Below are 22,381 nucleotides of genomic sequence, written 5' to 3' on the forward strand. Positions count from 1 at the left end.
ACGGCTCTTGAGGTGTCAAGGGGTGATGCTTACAAACTGCACACACAGTGTTTTGTGGTACGGTCTGCACCATTTGTTTTGTTCGATTTACAGAGCCTGGGCTGCGCCGATAAAACAGATTTATTATTTTTACATGTATTGCTTCAGAATCGCTTAATGCCCCTTTAAGAAAAACGCAACAATGGAGGGCCAGGAGGATATACTGCAATATCTATTTATTATGTCATTTTGGACATTAACATTCCAAAGAAAGAAATAAAAAATATTGGAAGACCAACTCCACAAATAAATGTAATTGAGAAGACGCCCGGTGGAGCACGGTGCTTCAGTATGGATATATACTCGCAAGTGATATGGTTAGCAGGCTCTGCAGCTCTGATTTGTTGGCCAAGCATCTTGTTTGATGAAACAGCCTTCGCGAGTAATATTCCTTGGATAACAAGCCTTTGTGCTAACAGGCACAATTTATCCTGACAAAACATCGAAGGAAAGACATTATTTATGTATGTCGCTGTTTGATACAAACTTTTCTTTTTGGCTCTTTGGCTACTGGTCCGATGACGGGTGGTCGTAAAATGATAAGAAACACACTGGTTGGTCTCTGTCTGCTCAGAGCATTTCTATGATATGTAGCTTGTGCTAGCATGCACAGCCGCCATATTTAGACATCGTGGACATGTACAGTTATCGTCTTTACTGTATGCGATATGCTGATTTAGTGGCTTGGTGCAAATAGTTTCTCATAGGTGGAATGGTTGATATTGGACCCTTTTCGACCCAGGGATTACGCCCTTTACACCCACTGTACAGATATGTATCAGACAAGATGATATCTGTGTAGAGTTGAGTCTGAAGGTAAGACTTGTACAAGTGTTGCTTTGAACAAACAAGCCATTTTCCTTGGGTCAGATGAAGATAAGCCTTTACTCACATTGTATATGTGTGTGTGCGTGCTTGCAGGCATGTTGCATAGTCTGCCTCCTCAGTGAAATTACCCACCAGCCGCCTCTGTTAGACAGGTGAGCAAGTAGAAGAACAGGTTGAAGCAGGCAGATGGAGGCAACAGGATTCCAACACACATGAAGTAGATGTTCAAATAAACATTAGGAAGTAGGAACAGGAACAGATAATGTGTTATGGAAACAAGGAAATGAGCTGATATATGGTGCAAGGCTGATTATAGAACGTGGCCCTTTCTGTAGCACTTTTCCTTGATGGAAAAAGTCACAAGTTCAAGGAGAATTCGAAGAAACCACAGTGCTGAAATAATCCAAGTGCAATTACACCAGTGACAAACTCTGTGCTGTAGCCCCACAATTCAAGTACGGTCTCCTGTCCAAAACCAAATAATACCTCCAAAGAAATAATGCTTCTAATAAACCATCAGTTACTCAAGTAGTAACAATAAAATAGATATTGTAGGGAAAAAAATAAAAAAATTGATGTTTATAGCATTATGTTATGATGGTGATGTTAACTAGAAATTATATGTGCTTAGTCTTCAACATTACTCCTGAAAGATTTAAAATAACTAGACCTATGGAATTGGGGGCACAGCCAGTCATGCAAAGATTTCCGTAAGGTTTTCATTGTGTCACAAGAATTAAACAGGTTTCAACATTTATGTGGCTCTGCCATGGTGAAACTATCAAACGATTAATGCGTCTCTTCAAATGTTTCTGCCACAAGGTGAATAGGAGGAAGGAGGTATAAACTGGAAGAAGGTTGCAGAGAAAACATGGCTTCCAAGGGGAAACACATCAGTGACTATAAAAATTGATTCAGCTGAATTAAAAATGCAGGCCATATTTGACCACACAGAGGACGAGAGACTGAGTGTTGGTGTGTGGACGTCTGCTGTAATGTAGTTTATTTGCCAGCTGAAGGAATGGTAGAAGAATTTAACTATTTTTATTGTTGTTCAGGTATTTCACTGTAGATAGAGGGTCTCTGCAAAACCCCCCCACTCATTTCTACACAAATCATTTTCATACAAAAACAGGGTTTTAAAATTCAGACAGTTTTTATAGTGTAAACAGAAACAGCTTCAAGGACCCCGAATGTTTTACCTACTATGTGTACTTTAACCACATTAAGGATTGAGTAGATGTCATTTTTCAAAGTGGAAAGTAACATGTTTTTGCTGTTAGCCATATAAGCTATGTCGCTGCCATGCCCCGAGGCAAATTGCCCTGACTAGAAGACGGCTGGGTCTGCTGCCTTCAAACGGAATCGTGTGTATCGCTTTCATGAAACAATTCCGTATGAACACCTTCCTTGTTTGTATTGAAAACCTTTGTGTTCATGAGTTGTGACGTGTTCGCTCACATTCTTTGGCATTTGTTTTTTGTTGATTGGAAAGTTTGTGTTTTTAAATTCTACTTTAAAACTACTTTTATAATACATCTGAGGAAAGTGTTTACATTCCCATAAGTCTAATCTTTCCCACTGACATTATGCCTATATATTTCCTGCTTTACCCATCCGCTAGCTTGCTAAACTGTTGCTATACCTGCTTTTTGACTTCCCAAATTTGAACCATGAGCTCAGGTATTTCGCTTAGAAGGCGGCAATACTGTCAAAAAAAAATCATATTTGAAGATACTTTGGGTTGGCTACAGTAACTAATATATTAAGCTAAGCAAGAAAAAAAGGGAAAAAGTAAAATTGTGACAGTAAATGTGACACCCTAGTCATTTTGGTGGCTGGAGTTATGGGATCTTGATGTATTAGTGTTTTTCATTACCCCACTGTTATTTTTTTCTCTCTGACTGAACGCAATTGTAATGTAGAACAGTGAAAAGGATAACAATGAGAAAAGCCATTACTTACTCAAGGCTGTCTTTTGCATTTGCAGGTGAAAAAAGCACATTATATAGTTGGGTTGAATTGATTCTTATTTGTGGCGCCATGCTTAATGCTTGTTTGACGCATATGAAGGGATTAATATTGGTAAATAAGATTACCTTTCAAAGCTAATGTAGGCAGGAGCCTGAGCTCTAGTGACCTGCATTGTTCCTTTGCAATGATGAATTTTATAGGTCAGGCTTTTCCAAAGTTGGGTGAAAGCCTTCTTCTTGGACTCGTACTAGATCTGGTAAAGGCGAGGCTTGCAGCCAGAGACAGACGGTGCTTCTTCTTTTCACTTCTACACAGATGACGGAAATAAATAATGGAAAACGCATCAGCCTGACACTATTTCCATCTCTGACTACATGTGATGTAACCATTTAAAATGTGAAACACCAACATTTGCACTGTAATGCATTTCAAATGCATAAAACATTAAACACTACTTTTGCTAAACAGAAAGTTGGAAATGAGGCGGTGACACTCTGTTATCCAACATCACCACATACACACACCAGTCAGTCTGATGTGTGTAGCATTTTAGTTTCAGTATGGGTTTACTTTGTTGCAGCCGGATGGGGATGCATTCTCGTTTCAAATCAAGCTGACATTAAAAGTCACATTATTAATATACATACATTTATCTGACCTTAAAAATGCTGCAAGAACCCTGGTGACATCAGTTCAAAGAAAACCCAGGAGCTCAGTGATTGAATAACTAACAATAATATACCATAATATGTGTCTGCAAGTAGCTGAATATGAATTTTTTATGATTGAATTGGCTTAAGTGTAGGCAGTATATGACCTATACAACCATGCACAGCTCCGTGTTCTTGATGTTATAAAAAAACTTTGTTCTGTTTCCCTTTATTATGCAATTATATTATGTATCACAATAATGGTAACAAACCACTTCTTGTTTTCAAAGGCATTGATAATTGTCCATTTAGCCTTCGACAATCACCCCAAAATACCTCGGCCATCCATGGTCTCTTTATGAAACTTCTCATCTTCTGTGTTGTAGAATACAAACTTGACTGGCTTCATCGCTGATTCCCTCTCATGTTCATCCCGGCCCACTACTTGTTTCTCCAACTCAAAGCTCTTCCAAACAGCTGTGCAGCCTCTGCCAGCTCCTATTGTAGCACATTGCAGCAACTCCACCTAGAAAGCACAAGTTGGTTTTCATTTAACCCATACTGCAGCCCATTTAGAAAAGATTAGTAGATACAAATGTTAATGCCTATGTTTGAGACACAACTAAGGTTTCATCTTCAGAGACAGGGCAAACGAGTGATTTGTCACAGTTTTACAGCATCTCTTCCTTACTAAATTCCATTTGTGAGTTGCACATGAAATCTGTTGCTGTACTGTTTAATTAATAATGGAGAAGTAAATGTCCCAGATTCCAGCAGCACGTTTTGGCCAAACACAAAATAAAAATGTACTGTTTAAAAAAAAATGTCAACATGTATTAGATGTGGTGTTTAATTTATCAATAGATCTTTCTCTACATAAACAATCGCACAATCTAAATTTGGTATTCGATTAGCAGGCATCCACATTCTGATGTACATCCAGCCATAATGTGTGACACCATGACATCTGAGCAGAACTGACATGATAGGACACTTTGTCCGGCTGGACGTGGCCCGTGGACCATCATTTGACTATCACTGCACTCCATCGTTAATTCAGTGTCACTATTCTGGACCTGAAAGTAGAAACTCAGTGATGAGGAAATCATACGTACACTTTGAGTCTGATCAGCAGTGTCAGGAACACTCGAATCAGCCTGTCAGACACCAACAGTCATGCATGCAAGGTCACTGAGATCACACTTTTCCCCATTCTGATGTTTCATGCATAAATTAGCTGTAAATTCAGTGATTGTATGATTTAACCATTTAAAATGTGAAAGACAATGTTAATGTCATTATATAAACTGTTGAATTAAATATTCAAAATGTACTGAACCACTGAATGATACAAAAAAAAACCAATTCACACCACTTGCCTCAGGCTGCAGATGTGCTGTGCTGTGCATTCCCATTGTGCTGCTCTGCACCATCCAGACAACAGGCTTTTCCTGGAGAAGCATCTTTCTATTTATCGAGTTACTGTCGTCATGCGTCACTGTCTTTGGCTCAGCTGCTTCAGAGCGATGAGACTGGAGATGTCACCACACCCGAAGATCTACAGTGCATTCCACCTTGCGCTGAGTAAATGAATTCCTGCTAAAAAAGCTCATGAAAAAGAACTGATAAAGAAATGATCCGTTATCCCTTAATTTGAAAGGGACAAATGCAAGATGCATAGAGCATTGCACAACACGATGCATCACAACATTTGTGATGCAACAGATTATTAACACCGCCAAGGACGAAGTTATGCATTTCGCCACTCTGTCTGTTTGTTGGTTGGTTTGTCAGCAGGATTACTTAAAAACTATTGGACGGATTTCCTTGAGAAGGAAATCCTTGTAGAAGACCCGATTAAATTTTGGACAAAGGAGGGAACCAGGATTTTTAAAAAAAAATAATTTTCCAAGGGAATAATGCATGGATCTTGTAGAAAATGACCAGGTGTATTTTGGGGAGTGATATCTATGAGTGTGTGCAGTTTGGTGCAGCTTGATTAAATTGAAATTGACTGTTGGGTCTTGGCGGCGGTGTGTCATTGTAGTAGCAGATGCATTAACCTTGAAGAGATCTGATGACCTTTACTTTCAAGGGTGGGGTCACACACTCAGCTTTCAGTTTGGACTTTAGGTTTCTGTATGAAACACTGTGACAAGTTAATTAGGTTGATTTAATATCAACAGGAGATAATTTGATGTTTTTGTTGACTAGTTGCAGCCACTTCACCTTATGTGCACAGGCTACCACTGTGCTATCAATAAGCTGCAGGGCATCAAGTATCTAGTGATAAACTGTGCAGTTGGTCTAAAATGTTATAAATACAAAATACCGAACCAGAAATGACTACAGGGGATTATGCAGGTTTCTACTGAAACAGTCCAATAAATCATGAGCAGGTATTTCTTGTCTTTTACTCTGAGAGCTCAACTTGGACCACAAACGGATCAGGTGGAATAAAACTTTGTCAATCTGACATATTTTCAAAGAACAGCCTTTTCATGCTAAGACATGGACTTCTTCGCCCATGGATATTCCTCTTTAAACATTCTTCTTTTCTCTATCATTTCTTAACCCCCTCATTCAAATCAGTGTTGTGTTTTACACATCATGTAACTTAACAATTTATATAAGATAATCTGTTTTTACGTGAACATTGAACAGGTACATGGAGCTGGCGACTAGTTTTCTTTAAACAGACCAGACTGCAAGTATTTGAACAGGTACGTAAGGTCTGAGCTTCAGCACATCCACACAGAACAGAAATATTGGACAATTAAATAAGGTGCAAAATCAATACTGGAATATATTGTAGGCCTCTTCATTAAATGGTGCCCAGGTTGCAAGATTTCGGAAGTAAATTGCAACTAAATGTTTCTTGGGCAGCTGTCTGTTCTTTCAACATTATTTTATTGAACACAAAAAAGCAAAAGGTGTTCTAAAAGAAATAAAAGAGAGTTTGCACAGGAAACAAGAAAATGCCAAACAAGTCTTGCAGGATGTAGGCGGACATGTTTCCTTGTTAACCAAGAGAAGACTTAATGACCTCTGATAATTTAACACCTGATAAACCCCAGAAACAAAAGAGAAGGCCATGGCTGCAGTTCACATAACGACCCAAAAAGAAAGAGAGAAAGTTAAGTTCTAGAACAAAGTTCTATTGATGAGTTCACCGCTGAAAGAAACAGCAGGATGGATGCAGAGGTCTACAGGAGCATTATATGCTAAGACTCAGCCAAATGTAAAAAAACTCTCTGGACGACATGTAATCACCCTGAACATACGACCAAATAAGGCATGTAGCATGTAGTAACACAGAATGGGCAGCAGTAAAAGACAAGCAGCATTTAAGTCATTAGTATAGGGACTATTTAATCAATATGGCTTATATTTAATCATAAAGTAAGAAACGAGCAAAGTAACCTGTATTTTTCATTAATACGTCTATATTAACCATGGGGTTAATAGTTTCTTCTTTGCTGCTCATGTATATGCATCTTTTTTTGATTGCCCTAGACCAGTAGATGGAGGTTAAGATGGCTGCCACACTGTGTTGTTGTGCATTGTTTTTGGTTAAAACAGTCTGGAGGACCAACACGCTCCAACTGGGCCCTATTCATAAGCAGTCTCTCTCTGTGTACATATTTCAGTCTCTCAACCAATGCATTCAGACAATTTTTAATTAATGTTATGGCACTAATGACTTGTCTAATCCTTGGGCACTGGGTAGTCTGTCCCCCTTCCCCGCCAGTGCTACGCCTGTCTGTGACATCTTCTCACAACTTTCATAGCTGTTAGTTTGTGAAAAAGGAAGCGAATCCCTTAGCCCCTCCACTATTTTTTTGAAATACATAGTTTAGTCTCCCAACCAATGTATTCAGCCATTTTAATTTATGTTTTGACACAAATTACCTATTTACAAACAAAAACCTTTTACTTCCAGGTCCCACCCCATCCTTCCGAGTACCGGTTTTGAGTCAAGCAATTTATTGCACACAAACAAAATATGACTAACATGATGTAGACTGTGGGTATGACCAATAAAGATGGATGACATGTCTCCACTTCCAAAGTCCGCGCAGCAGTGATCGGAGTGGAGGCACAGTATCAACGTAAGGCTGACACACATGCTGGACTAATTGTGAGTCAGCCTCAGCTGTCAATCATGACACCTTACCCAGATTCTATAGCATCAAATTACAAACTAAAACTAAATTTACTAGTTGAAAGAACACTTGAACATTTGTCAGCTTGATAAGAACTACCGAAAATGAAAGAAAGCATCTTTGGGAAAAAATTATTTTGATGTATACTTTGATTTCTACTTTTCTGGGCCAAGACCCATCTGCTGACATGAAGGAGGCGGGGTTTATGACATACACTTCAGCCAGCCACCAGGGCGTGTTCCAGATTTTTTGGCTTCAATTTATGGCGGCTGTCACATCATGCATTTTCCTCCTTTTCCACCTCTGGCATGTTACCAGTACTACAGTCGCTGTGCAACCTCTGAGCTAGTTCAGAAAATGGCAAGTTTTGACAGATATAGAAATTAATTCAACATACATCTTGGTTGGTAAAAACACAAATAGGTTTTGTTTTGCTTATTTGTCCCTGTAGCAGAAGGATATGGAGTACAGCCAGACCATTCTCCAGGGTAGAAACAGCACTGTGGAGACAGGTCGGGTGTCACTAAGAAATCTCTGTGTATTGGCATTTAATTGTGTTTATCACAAAGTGTCTTGTGATGCAGGCGAGTTGCTACTGTCCTGATTCAAACCTTGTTTTACAGATGAAGGTAATACGATTTCTTGAATATATGAGGAGAGTTTCTCAAGTGGTTATTGTTACTCATTGCAGATATATCACAGAGATAGCAGAGATGGGGCAGTGTAATCTTGGATGCTGGACTGCGATGACAGGAACAGATAAAGGGACGATTTGCCCTTTATTAACCTGCTTTATTACCCAGAGTATTATCAGTGGCACTCAACATGAATCAAAATCAAACAAATCACAAAGGATCGTCGGCAGTGGGAGACAATTTTACTTATGTGTTCTCAAACTAACTGTCTGCCATTTAAATTAAACCATTACAACCATAAATAATAATGTTCACTGAAGCACTGTGTGAGGTTCAGCTTGATGTAGGTGGTGACATGTCACGTCTTTCCCTCTGGGCTTATCGTAGCAGTGTGCTGCTAAAAATCATTCGCTCCTCCAAACCTGTACCAACCCATAAACTACCAGCTCTCACACAGGCTCTCTGACCCCAACACTTCCTGTACATGTCCAGCTGCAGCTTGTACGGTGCAGAATACTGAAGGGACCACTTGGAGCTTTTGGGCTCACCAGGTTGGTTTATGTACCAGAGTCAGACGGCAGACTTGGGACCGATCAGCCTGATTGGCTGTAGCTTTTTACTACTGATTCCTGCTGCCTGCAGACTCACTGCTGCAGTTTAGTGAAGTTGTACAACTTGTAGCCTGTTGGTGAGGACGATCGATTCGCGTTTTGAGTAACATACTTCATTTATCTCCAGGTTATTTCTTATTTCTGTTTCTGTCGTGATCCACCTTACATGGGAGTCGTTAAGTACTGTGAAAATACACACATGGCATCAACACAGTAAGCATTATAACTACAAGCTAATTCAAAACATTTCTTGATTCCATAAGTTATCAACTTCATGTGGCCTGTCGCTTAATATCCGGTAGGATGGTGATGCAAGTTGTCTTACCTCCACTTAATAACAATATGTCATAGTAGTGTGTAACTCCCAACTCGGCACGTGGAGTCTCCAGGTGGGTTTGGGTTTGTGGCGTGATTACAAAGCGCACAACTTTCACAGCAGAGACAGCGGTGCACATCCAGACTCCCATCTGTGGATAGGCTTAAGGAACAAAACTCGTTGGTCAAGCTTGGGAGACGATTTCGGTTCTGGTTCTGTTTCAGCACCCACTGCACCTGTTTCAGGAAATATTGTGGTGTGGTTTAAAACTGTAAAATCATAATGCAACTTCAATGGGTCAGCAGGCATCGTCTGTTTGACTCCTGTGTCAACTTTCGACGCAATAAAAAAATTGGAGGTTTACCGAGAACGCCCGAATGGGGAGGAGACACAGGGGTAGACCCCGAACTCGCTCAAGGGACCACACATCCTATCTGGCCTGGGAACGCCGCTGGATGCCCCAGGAGAGTTCTGCTTCCAGCCATGAGAACCTCTGATGGTCAGAGAGGAGGTACAGCATGACGGAGCTTTGAAAGTCTCTCAGCACATTTATGGCTCTTTGAGAGTCTAACCCTGTTTTGTAGCAGAGGGGGCGGCTCTGTTGCGAGAGGCTCCCTGAACACGTCTCTGTGGGGAGTGGCCCCTTCTGTTGTGTTTACTGCCACTGCCTAGAAATAAATACTGTTGATGTACCAGCAGTGGTTACGTGTGAGAGACACAAGGTGAGGCCTCGCTATCAGTCAAAACAGTCACTTGTTAAAAAAGACTGGAGTCTTGTGTATTAGGCCATACGTTGGGATTTAACTGAACCCAACTGTCATATCCAAACTGACAAAAAATGACAATATAATTAATTTGATATTGGAGACCTCAGTTTTTTTTCATCAAGAATATGGACCTTAATAAACATGGTTTTCAAAGTAGAATACTCCAGTGTTTCAAATGTAGTGATATTCCATTCTGATATTAAGGAAAAGTCAAATTTTACAATTGGGTTATATAAAATATTCTGCTTTTCAAAACAAGATACAATATAATTGTATTTTAGTTAAAGTTATATTAGTGTGTAGTTTTCAATGGTATGTTTATTGTTTATTTTAATTCATATGAAAACATTACATTTACAATAATTAACAAGGTTATTATTATTTTGAACCAGCAGGAAAGAAAACTCTACTTACATGATTAAGTAGTCTATCATTGCATTGCACATGTAACAAATAGAGTGAAATCACAAGATTATTTGTACGGAACTGAATGGACGATAGAGATTCATCAGCCAGAGGCCAAGAAGCACTGAACTGAGGCCTTCTGGAATAATTCATCATGAAATGTGCCACTGGTAAAGCCACTGTTTGAAGGCCCCCCCGGGGGCCCAAGAGGTCAAGGGGACTCTGGGCCTCATCAACATGTCACTGCACGATATGCGGAATGACCACAAAGACGAAGAAACTTAAAATAGCCACGATGACACACGATAACACAAAATGACCTAAAAGACACACAAATCACTGCAATGAAACACAGTTGTGGTTCGTGGTTGTTGTGTTTCTCTCACTCTGCGAGTCTCTTATTAGGAGCAATGGCAGGGCCTGTTGTCGATAGACACACCTTCAGGAGAACATAAAGCAGCAGAAATCAAAGAACTCTTAGTAATGATGCTGCAGCATAACATACCTAAAAAAAAAACACATTGTTTTTATAGATCACAGTTGGTTTATGCCAAGGGCAAGAACAGTAAGCAAAGCGTCTTGAGAATGCATGTGTATTCTCTGTGGGTCAGGTTCTTTCAAACACAACAATAGGATTTGCAGCAAACAGTCTTGAATCTGAAATGATGATCACGTGCGTGTAGCTCAAGGACCACGTAACACTGGAGACCAAATTAATTTACCACTTCATGATCAGTGATTTAATCACAGTTTTGTTTATTCTTTCAATGGCAGTCCATGATCACTGACATCAAAGCTGTATGTAACATGTAATTAGTATTTATTCAACTGTCCGTTTTTTTAATCTATTCATCCATTTATTTTCAAATAAACTCCCTCTTGTCTTTGTCACAAAGAAACTGGATCACTGGATGAGGATCCAATTACGACCAGCCACCATGGCATGTCACACAGCGTGTTAGAACGAATGACAGGACCTCAGCAGTTACTGGGCCAACAGGGTGATGGTTAGGGTGAAGGGTCCCTTCGGCGTAGCTCGCGGCCGGCCGGCGTAGCTAGACTCTTAGCTCCGGTTTCTTCCGAGGACAAAACAATTATCAAAACGTTCTATCGAACGCATTTTCTGTTGATAACGTGTCTATCGCGATACATATCGTTATCGTTCTATCGCCCAGCCCCTTGTGCTCTGTGTGTCATCATGGAGAACGTGTTCGCTGTGCCTCCCGGGTCTCTACGTCGTGTTTGTGCTTTGTCATGTATGGGCCCTTTAAAACCACAACATAGGTCGTAATATACTGTTTCAAGTGTGGAGGAAAGGCTCATCCCTAAAGATCGATGTCACCTTACGGGAAATCCAGGTGTATAAAACTCATATGGACTCACTTGGTCGAGCCGGCAGGTTTGGAGGTTTGTATCCTCCTGCAAGGGCCTCAGGTTTGGTTCCGACCTGGCCCTTTGCTGCCTGTCTTCCCCGCTCTCTGTCCCCCTTTCACACTAACATCTTTCCTGTCAATAAAAGCTTGAAAGCCCCCAAAATATATTTAAAAAAGGCTCAGAATAATTTTGTAAATGAGAGACATACATGCACACTGTACACTCTTACAGAGAAGGGCCGCTGTTAAGCAGGGGTTCGTCTGCCTGCAGAGAAGTCTGTGCTTGTCTCAAGTATATGTGCCAAATTCTGCCTGTGATGTGAAAATAAAAACAGAATAGAGCAGAGAGGAGATGCCTGTCATGTCTGTGATGATGATTCCACAAAGTCTGTCAACCAGCGTTGTCGCTTTTGTGGGTACTTTTAGTCAAATGCTCGTTCATCAGCGGCAGCCATCTTTCCTGTCAATAAAAGCTTATAAAGCCGTATAAAACCGTATAAACCCTGCCCATTATCAGATGGTCAGTTGTGATTGGACTGGCAAGTTTCCTGCCGGAGTGAAATCACTTCCCATTGGAGGAGATCCAGACGTAGCCCAGAATTTGTCCGGGTCCCGTCTAGGTGCGCAGGGTGTGAAACGCCCCTCTGATGCAGGTTTTTTTTCTTGATCAGCAGAAATGTCAATTGTATACATTTAAAATCAAATCTACAACACAGAAAAGCGTGATATTGAAGGGGTAAGAATAATTTCTCAAATATTTGTTTTCCAAACAATTTTGTATTCAGTCATTACACTCGCTTGTTACCTTATTCCCTTACTTTTCCCTTATTCTGTGTAGTTTATTGAAAATTCAGTTATTGTTCTGGCGTACACATCTCAAAGATACAAACACTCGGCAATATGACAGAGTATGTGGTTTGCTTCTCCATTGTTCTTGGGTACAATTGAGTATCTTTCAAATAAACCCATACAACAGTTACTAGAGTTTCAAGATGTTCACTGTGATGGCGAGGTACAAAGCACACAACTGCCCCAACACAGAAGCGCCTTCACATCCACACTCCCATCTGTGGATTTGGTCAAATGTTCACATTTGACCAAATCCACAGATGACCAAAAGTGACTGTTGTACTAAATGGGTTGTTTTTGGAAAAAAAATATGATGTGTTTTTCATAATATGTTCAGTGACAACATATTTGTGACTTACCTATTACCTGCACCGTTTTTACATAGAAGATTTCAAATTTTCAATCAGTGTTCGACCAGCACAGTAATCAGAAGCATTTCAAATTGTCTGGCTGTCAGTAATTGTCAGTGTCGGATTCATCTTATCTTTCAGCTCTAAGACGGCTCATTATTGTGAACAAGAGCAATTTTCTTCTGCATTACTAATGAGGCCGTCAATTGCAAATTAGAGAGGAGGACTGGGCAACTGTCTGACTAGTGCTCATTATGACTCTGTTGCAAACAAAACATTTCCCAGGTGGACGCTGAGGCATCAGTCTCCTCTATCAAGCATCTCCATTAGCATCATTTTAATAACTGGTTCCTAGTTATTTTTACCACAGTAGCCCCCTCTCTAATGCCCAGAACTAAAAAAAGGAACACATGAGATTAAAAATAATACGCAGAAATGACTGTTGTAGGTTTATGCATTATTGCTGTGTTTCAGATTAAATTATTTTAGGGCTCTGAAGCGTGTTGATGATAAAATAAATCAAAATGTAGATCAGCTGAAACACTTAACAGGCAAAGTGTTTGTTCTGGCTAAAATATCTGAGTAAGTTATGTGCAGGCAGTGCTTGAAGAGGAAAGAAATAAGTGCTGGTACTCCCTTAATTCACATGTGGCATGCATATCTGCAATTAGAAAATATTTGTATTACGCTCTGCATTTCTACAGTGAATAAAAGATACCAGTAAATATTAGTGATGTCAGCAATATACAGTTGTTTATATGTATTATATATAATTACCAAATCTTTCCAACAATGTCCCAACTGAGAGAAATTTGTAATTCTGTTCATACTAACAGTCCTTAAGTGTTTGCTACAGGATTTTGAGAGACTATTGCCGTTTTTCCATGTGCTGGCTCGGGATAGCATGGTTTGGATCGGCTCGGTGTGCTCTCAACTGATGATGCGCCGACCTGAGTTGATGACGTAAAAAGCTACTGCCCACTCTTGCTTTTTACTTTTGCTTTGTGCTTTGATTTTGCTCCACGTCTACCGCTCATGGTGCATTCAAACTGGACACAATGCGAATATTCGTGCTTCTTTGCTCTCACGAGTTTGGTATTATTTGCCCGTTCTTCCCTGACAAACCTCATCTGAACAAACACATGCAGACAAAGACACACACACACACACGCAGGCACACATGAACTGTTGAATGAAAAAAATGGCAGACAGGAATGAATGGGAAAGCCACATGCACACACACACATAAAGATGTACTGTTGAAGGTAAAAATAACTTTATGCTCTTGTAAACAATTGTGTGCTGTATTAAATAATGTAATCATAAACACATAGTTTGTAGGGATATGAATAATGATTACCACTATTAATATCCTTACAACCTATGTGTTGCATGTCCATCCTCTTACTAATCCTGCTAAAGGGTCAAGTAATATGTCTGTCAGTCAGTCAGTCATAACTCGAGATGATAATTTTGGCAGGTGTTTTGTTAAGGGTCCAAGAAAGTGCATTGTTGAATTTGTTTGAAGTTATAAGTTATTTGAATTGAACATTAGAAAAGAAGAGGCTAAGGTAAAAACAAATTTGAGGCCATGAAGGAGAGATACAATATATCATAAGATACAAGATACAATACATACAAGGAAAACTATGTTTGAGAATTTTAAAACTGTTCTCAGTCTGCTGCCTTGAGCTGTTCCAAAAAACTGCTACAATATGGAACAATTGACTTTTGCCAACAGAATTTCAGGAGGAATATAATTAGCTGAGCTACCCCTCATCGCATGATTATTGGTAGATATTTGCTGTAGCTCATTAACAAGCCAGTGACTTAAAAATGTTTTACTGCCTTTACATCAAATATACTATTCTAGTTGCTTTTTACAAATTTAATTCAACTGGAACAACAATTGTTGGATACATTTTTTTAGCCATGCTTATTTCACAGAGTAGTGTTTCCTGTCTAAATGAATTTCTCTTTGTGGTGACAAGTTTATTTCACATTTAATTTATGACAAAGGACAGTGGGGTAGAACGGTCATCTCTTGTGGACAAGCTCTGCTTCCATTGTTTTTAATGAAGCCTGAAACCTGAGAAACCTGTTACAATGCCTGCCCATAGCCCCCTCACCACCCCTAGTCCTCAGAATGGCTGCAGCAACTCCACCTCTAGGGGTCATGTGTGTGTCAAGTGAAGTCACATTTGAAAGTCCATGCAGGGGGACTGAAATTAATTAGAAAACTGATTTATTAGCAGTAACCCTGTTAAGAAGTCAGGTCAAACAACACTTTACTGGACAAAGGTATTGACATGTTGTTTAAAGGCTGTGGGCTATAAAAAAAACCTCTATTTTGTAACATCCATGTTGTTTCGATATTCTGACTCAAGACACACCACAATGGGTACGGGTTGGAACAATGACGCCCCAACTCACGAAGCTGGTCCATATCTGGGGAACATGCATGCAGCTTAGTAACTACAACTAAGTAGGTTTTACTGCAATACTGCGGGTCTCTATTTTACCTTAATCTGTCCAACCTGCTACATATTCCATCTATACTGTACGTAGCAGGGTGAGCTACTATAAAAGCAGTCTTAGACATGGGTCTGTGCAAACACATGAGAAAAAAGAAAAAAAGAAATATTATATAAAGCAAGGCAGCACAGGAAAAAAATACACATTCAACAAAACAATTCCAAAAACCAGTCATTTATTTATGACACCGAAAAGCCATAAAATCCAATAAAGCTTTCCTAACAGCACAGCAGAACCTGCAGGGAGAGAGAGGGAGAGTTAACACTTTTTGTACTTATCAGAGCTCACCATGTATCACAGTAATCCATCCATCCATCCATTATCTATACCGCTTCATCCATTAAGGGTCGCGGGGGGCTGGTGCCAATCCCAGCTGACACGGTGGCAGGGTTCATTCTGGACAGGTCGACAGCCTATCACAGGGCAACACACAGAGACAAACCATTGGAATAATCAGGAATTTGTTACTGTGTCAACATAACTTTTCTCACTTGTGAGATTTATGGTGCTGATTCCATCTGGTCACAGTTGTCTTGATGCACGATTCCAGCTTGCACAGTAGCAGAGGAGAACCTGCAGAGAGAGCGAGACAAAGGGAGAGATAATCCCTTTTAGCAACCACAGTAAGATATTATTACCATTGTTATCATAAGATACTAATGATTAAGAAACAACGGTAACATCACTTTGCTTGATGTCCTCCATCCCTGTTGTTGATATATAAAGGACTGGTTTGCAAATGGATCTGTTCGCCTGGATATTAGCTTGGATTTGTCGATGGCAATGGTGGATTCTCATTGTCATGGCATGTTTGTAAAGTTGTGGGATGTGGGATGTTCTTTGTGTGCACATTTGAGAAGATCTTGGGGATTAAGTGACTTTTTGCATTCCCTGAAATTCTTCTTGCATTTTTTTCTATTTTGTTAAGGTTCGCGTCCAAGCGCAGGTAATGCAATACACATATTTGTCCACAGCAGCCCTGCATGCGGGGTGCATGCAGTTTTCTCACAAATTACAGTATAAGTTAGAAGAATTCTGGAAGCTCATTTCATTTTCATTTCTGACTACGTTCTGGATCCACTCCATTGGCAAGTGATTTCCAACCGGCAGAAATCTTGCTGGTCCAATCACAACCCTTTATCTGATAATGGGCGGGGTTTATACCATGACGCAGAGAGAAGTGACTTTTGTAAACAACCAAGATGGCTGCCGCTGATGTAAGAGCATTCAACTAAAAGTATCTGATATTTCCACAGTTCTCCCACAAAAACAACAAGACTGGTTAACACTGGTTCCACATTCTGGAATCATCATCATAGGCATCTCTGCTCTGCTCTAGTCTGTTGACATTTTGACAGAGGCATTTTGGTCTGTGCCCATTATTTATGCCTCTTGAAAATCAAAAATAAACCAAGGGGTCCCAGGCTAATACAGAATTCAGTATAAATATGAGTCATCACCAAATTCAGCCTTCTCCAAAACAATTTCAATTGGCGGTGATTCAGACCTCTGAATTTGAATCTTGGACTTGAAATTAAGTTTAGCCAAACATTCCAAATTATTGGATGTAAAGCACCAGTCCGACTTCCAACCAAACTTTTTTGACACTGGCCGAGGTAGCCAGGCATGGTAGAGGAGCACTGTGCAGGTGTGTTGGATGACTGCCTGCTTGCTCGACTGGGTGGAACTCTGTGGTGGAACCCAGCTTTGTTCAGGGGGACACTGCACAGTGCAATTCTCTTCCCAGTAAAAGGAAGAATAACAAAAGAAGAAGTGTGTGTTTTAATCCTTGTGCTCACTGATCTCTGTCTTGTGGGATCACTAAGGCTTTAGATAGTGGCATGTGCTTGAGCACAAACCATCTGGCTGTGCTGCCAGCTCAGGGGTTTGCAAAAAAAAGAGCACTGGTCTGAGATCAGGTCACATTGTAACCGTGGTTCTCTGAGTTGTCTCCAATTTATGGTTACTCAGAATCAGGTGTCAATCAAAAAGAAAAAAAATCCCACACCCATGTGTCTGTAATCTGTTCACCCAATTCAGGGTCCACATACTTCAGAGGTTGCATCTAAGTGGCAACACACCATGACGTCACCGGTTGGTTTCACATTTTGACCAGCGCCATGTTGTGGTTTTGGAAACCACATGTAGAATTTGGGGTGGGTCTGACTGAGAGCATGTCCACTGCACGCCCACCTACATCTGCAACATTTCTGCGATTGGAGGGCTACACCTTTGTAGAACTGAGTCATCTGAAGGTTGTGGCCCCTGAATTGGGACACTGTCAAGTGGGCACATTCCCCGTACATAAGGAATATGAATCTAGGTTGAAGGATTGCAACTACACAGTGTGTGTATATATTTATTCGGGAAGAAAATCATAGCAAAATAAAATATGAGACTAATGTAGATGATGCAACAGCTCTCTTGGAGAGCAGCCTCTCCATGAAATATCAATTTATCAATCAAGTCTTTGATTCTGAATTCAGTGTTGTTCAAAGGAAATTAAAATATCAACAGCATTCCCATCATTTTCAATTATCCTTTAACCCCCCAAAAACCTTTTTTGATTTTTTTGCAGCTTTGACAGCTATCTTTGGAATAAATAAAGGTTATCTAGTCTGCCACAAAATGAATATGCAAAACAAATATGCATATCAAATTAAGTTAGAAAGTTGTGGCTTGATTGCAGCAGATTCTGGGAGATTTGCCAAACTTTGTCACAATGGTTTAATAAAATGAATTTTACCAATGATGAAAGTGCTGAGAGTTGGCTTCCATAGTGCAGGCTGAAATCTTGAGGGTTCTGGGAGCGGAAGTCAACAAAATGGCTCATAGTGGGTCTTATTTAGATTTTATTAACATGAAATACTGCATACAGGCTTTGTTTCTCTGTCATGTTTTTCAAGTCAATCCTTAAACAAAGAGAATTTGTGTTGATTTCTACAGCTATTTCTACTCTCACACAGCCACATGCTGCCGGTAATTGACATGGATTCACCTGCTAACACGGAGGGTCGCTGGAGATTTCACACAATCATCCAACTCCCTTACACAAAAGCAATCAGTATTGCAGCAACGTGAACACGATACCTGACCGGCCTCCCAACTGCCAACGATGCCAATTGTGTTTACTGAAGCACCTGTTCAGGCTGCAACCTCAACCATCAAGAATTAAATCCCAGGCACAGCAGTGATGACTCTCAGCTTTTACCCCTGCAGCACATTCATGCCCATCCAAAAGTTGCTGCATAAAAGTGTATGATGGCATGTCACTTTTCACACGAACCTCTATATTTTAAATCAAGGAAAAATGTAGTTAACCAAAATGTTTCAAAATAACCTTACACTAAATCCCAAATGAGAGATGTTACATTCAGGAGCTTTTGGTGATTTGAGTACAAACAACCTTGTCGTCAGATGTGATGTCAGTGCCCATCCGAACTTATGTTTCCAACATGGGTCGAACATGTCACTAGAAACTTGCACACATCTGCTGTCTGAAAGTGGTACAAGTACGTTTTCAAGTGCAGAGTAAGGCTGGAAATTTAAAATAATTTCACTGGTTTAAATATTTTTATTGAGGCAAGTTCAGAAGAAAGAAATATTGAACTGCGCTTTAAGAACATCATGAAGTTTTTGTCTGGGTCTAAAACTACTTTAGCTGTCCAAAATCAAATTCAAATTTCATTCTGCGTTTGATTGTTTGGCATTGTTAATAAGATTTTACATTGACTATGTATAGCATGTTCCAAGTTTGGACATGTTAGGTTCACGTGCATCATTCATGGGATGCCTTTGCTTCAAGCAGAAGATTTAAGTGAACAGGTCAAGGTCACAGGACAGTTATTGCTATGCCTGGAGAAGCTAATACCTCCTGGGTGATGGATGTCTGTCTGGCGAGACTAGTTTCAGCCTTGTATGGTATAATCTACATTTGTGTGAGCATGTAGAGAGGGCATCGATCCACGCCTGCAATAAAACAGTGTCTGAGCTGCGAAACCATCTGATCCACGTGTCTGAATTCAATATTCTACACGAAACTCAGCTATCATCTCAAGAAGACCATGCCTTGAGAAATTTCAAGTTATATGCAAAATAAAATATTACACTTGTGCACATGGAACAACAACACATTTCAACCTGCTTTTTGGATGAATCACTCAGAACCTCAGTCGACTAGACCCAAAATAGCAGCGGTGAGTATTTAAGGGAAAATCTCATCTAACATAGTGTCATCTCATTATGGTTCTTCCTAAGCAGCAGTGTTTCTGTTCTCCACAAACAAACACGTCTACTGTGAGGGGCTTCAGCCGGATGGAGCAGTCCAGACTGTCACAACACTGCATCAGAAACCCTCATTAAATACACACATACCAACAAAACAAAAAAATCCCATCCAGGTATAATTTTCAGAAAATTGTGCCAATTCCCAGATCACCTTTCGAATTAATTTGGAGGCTACTCTTTATATAGCTTTCATTCAATATCAGTCCTTCATCATCTTTTTTAATCCTGGTCTATTTCTGTCAAACGACTGAGGAAGGAAAGGGTTGAGGATCCAAAGCAGCCCAAAGAAAAGGAAGGGGGAAAAAACAGAGCTAGGACTGTTCATGTGTGATGTACTCAAGCATCGACCAATGCCAGCTGAGCGGAGGCTGCGCTCCCCCTCCTCTGCTCCCCCCACTCCAGCCTTGCAGAGTGCTGGTCCCCCTGTGCGCTGTAGTACGTGGAAGAGAGGGAGATCGAACGCTGCGTGGGGAGCCAGTGTCTGTGTGTGTCTGTGTGTGTGTGTGCCACCAACTACTACTTGCACTGGATTTAAGGCATCCTCAGAGCAGCCTGCAAGTGGGGGATGAAAAGCTTTTCAACCTGACATTCAGGAACAAGGAAGAGAAAAGGGAGAAGGAAAGAAAAAGAAAGATTAGTGGGCAGTTCTTTGAAGCCCAGTTGTGGGGAGATAGTAAAAGAGCATCTAAAAAACAAACGAGGACATCAGAATCAACTCTGTTTGGGAAGCATGTATAATTCGGTCTGTTTCATCATCCTGTCGTGGGTGTTTGCCGTGCTCGTGTTCCCAGGTAAGACTTCTTCTATTCCCTTGTTTGTGCTCTTTGTAATTCTGTGTTTACATCCTTCTGCCTTCCTCTCCCTGGCTCTTCGGCTCCCCTTCACTCACAGTGGTGCTCTGTTGGGACTTACTCTTGTACTCCCATCTTTTCTCATGCTTGTCTGTCTGCTGCTGCAAATCACCTCGTCAGTGTTATTTTTTTGGGACATGATTTTGACGTTTGTGGAAAAGCTTTCTGCGTTGGACGGGTCTCGCCACGGATTCTCCCACAAGGAGTCGAGTAAAGTTCCCTCGCACACTTGTCGACTTGTCACTATTTGAGGAGATGACACGAAGCCCTAATCTCAAGGATTTCCTGCAGGCATAACTTCATCAGTCTTCAGTCAGACTGAATTAAAAAAATAAAAGATCATCTTCTGTTTTTCTAAAGCTCAGGGTTGTCAATAAAATACATTTCTTTTAGGCATTTATGTAAAAATCCATTTTTACTAGCTGGAATTTGAACAAAAATATTGATCAGTTAATCCCAAGAGTGTGTGCACATGTCAATAATATCGACAGATTATGTCCATGATAAAGTGCTGTATGTACGCAACCAAGATGTGTTGATCAGCGGGGAAGAGAGCTTTGTGGTTTTTATCAGTGGAGGGCAGAAGTACTTTCCTGGAAGCAGCTTGCATAGTGTGTGATGCTGCATGTGTAGTGCATATACAGTACTGCAATGCCAGCATTGCCCTTTAACCTTTAGTGTCAATGGCAGCATGAAAGGACGACATTGCTGACTGGGACTCCTGAGCAAAAACAGCTTTCTGCTGAAGTCACAAGGGAGTATGGTGTCCTGGAATTACATTAAATGAGCCCGACGTGTGAAAATGCAAATATGTGCCCTGAGCACCTGAAGTGAGAGAAATGTGTTTTCTCCCCTCAAAGAGTTTTTTTGATGGAGTCTGACAGGAAAATAATGTGATGGATTTACATTTTATTCTCGCAGCTCAGGTTCCAGGTCCTCCAAACCCATTTTGTGTTCTGTGTAAGAATTTTCTTTAACCTTGGAGGGCAGGTGAGCTGGTACATGAGTGACAAGTCCTTACCATTACCACCACTAACATGATTATGTTTTCACCCCTGTCCGTTGGATGGTTTGTCTGTTTGTTTACCGGCAGGATAACACAAAAACTACAGTAAAAGATTTCCACAAAACTCGGCCAAGAAAGAACCCATTACATGTTGGTGCAGATCTGGACAAATCAAGGAATCTAGTTTGTCTTTTTTAACTTGCAGTTTTTTACATTTTCACCAATTCCTGATGGAACTAGAAAGGCGCTTAGTAAAGTCCCCTCATGAAACCACATTTAAATCCACGAGATCTTGATTTTTTTGTTAGATCTGAAGCAAATTGAAAACACTCTTGAATATCAGTATGATGTTTTATTGCCTGATCTTTTTCCTTAAGATCCAATGCACTATTCCCTGGGGAAAACATCACCTGACAATGTAAAAAAAAGTGTTGAAGTTTTATCGGTCCTTTCTTGACTCATGACCCATCCTCCCCTTATGTTTTGTAGAAATCCATTTGGTAATTTTTGTGTAATTCTGCTGACAAACCAAAAATAAACCCAACAACAACCAACCAACCAACAAACACATGGACAGGGGCAAAAACATAACCCTTTTAGTGTTGGTAATAATGGATGGATCTTGATGAGTGTGTCATTTGGCTTGATATAATTAAAATGGGACTGTGGGCCCTTGGCAAAGGTATGACCCTACATAAAGTGCCATAGATTGTTGGTTGGATTGTTTGTGTGTTTGTCA

The 22,381-nt window shown here is 40.4% G+C and overlaps 1 protein-coding gene across 1 annotated transcript in view; it reads left to right on the plus strand.

Annotated features, from left to right (window-relative positions):
* Positions 1–20,229: 20,229 nt before the first annotated feature.
* opcml (opioid binding protein/cell adhesion molecule-like) overlaps positions 20,230–22,381 on the plus strand; it is a 257,691-nt gene continuing 255,539 nt past the window's right edge. Inside the window, exon 1 of the mRNA XM_035626940.2 lies at positions 20,230–20,576. Within this exon, the coding sequence (XP_035482833.2) occupies positions 20,516–20,576 (61 nt within the window). The 5' untranslated portion in view covers positions 20,230–20,515. The remainder of the gene's footprint in view (positions 20,577–22,381) is intronic.

Source organism: Scophthalmus maximus, chromosome 2 (assembly GCF_022379125.1).
Source record: "Scophthalmus maximus strain ysfricsl-2021 chromosome 2, ASM2237912v1, whole genome shotgun sequence".
Lineage (NCBI taxonomy): Eukaryota > Metazoa > Chordata > Actinopteri > Pleuronectiformes > Scophthalmidae > Scophthalmus > Scophthalmus maximus.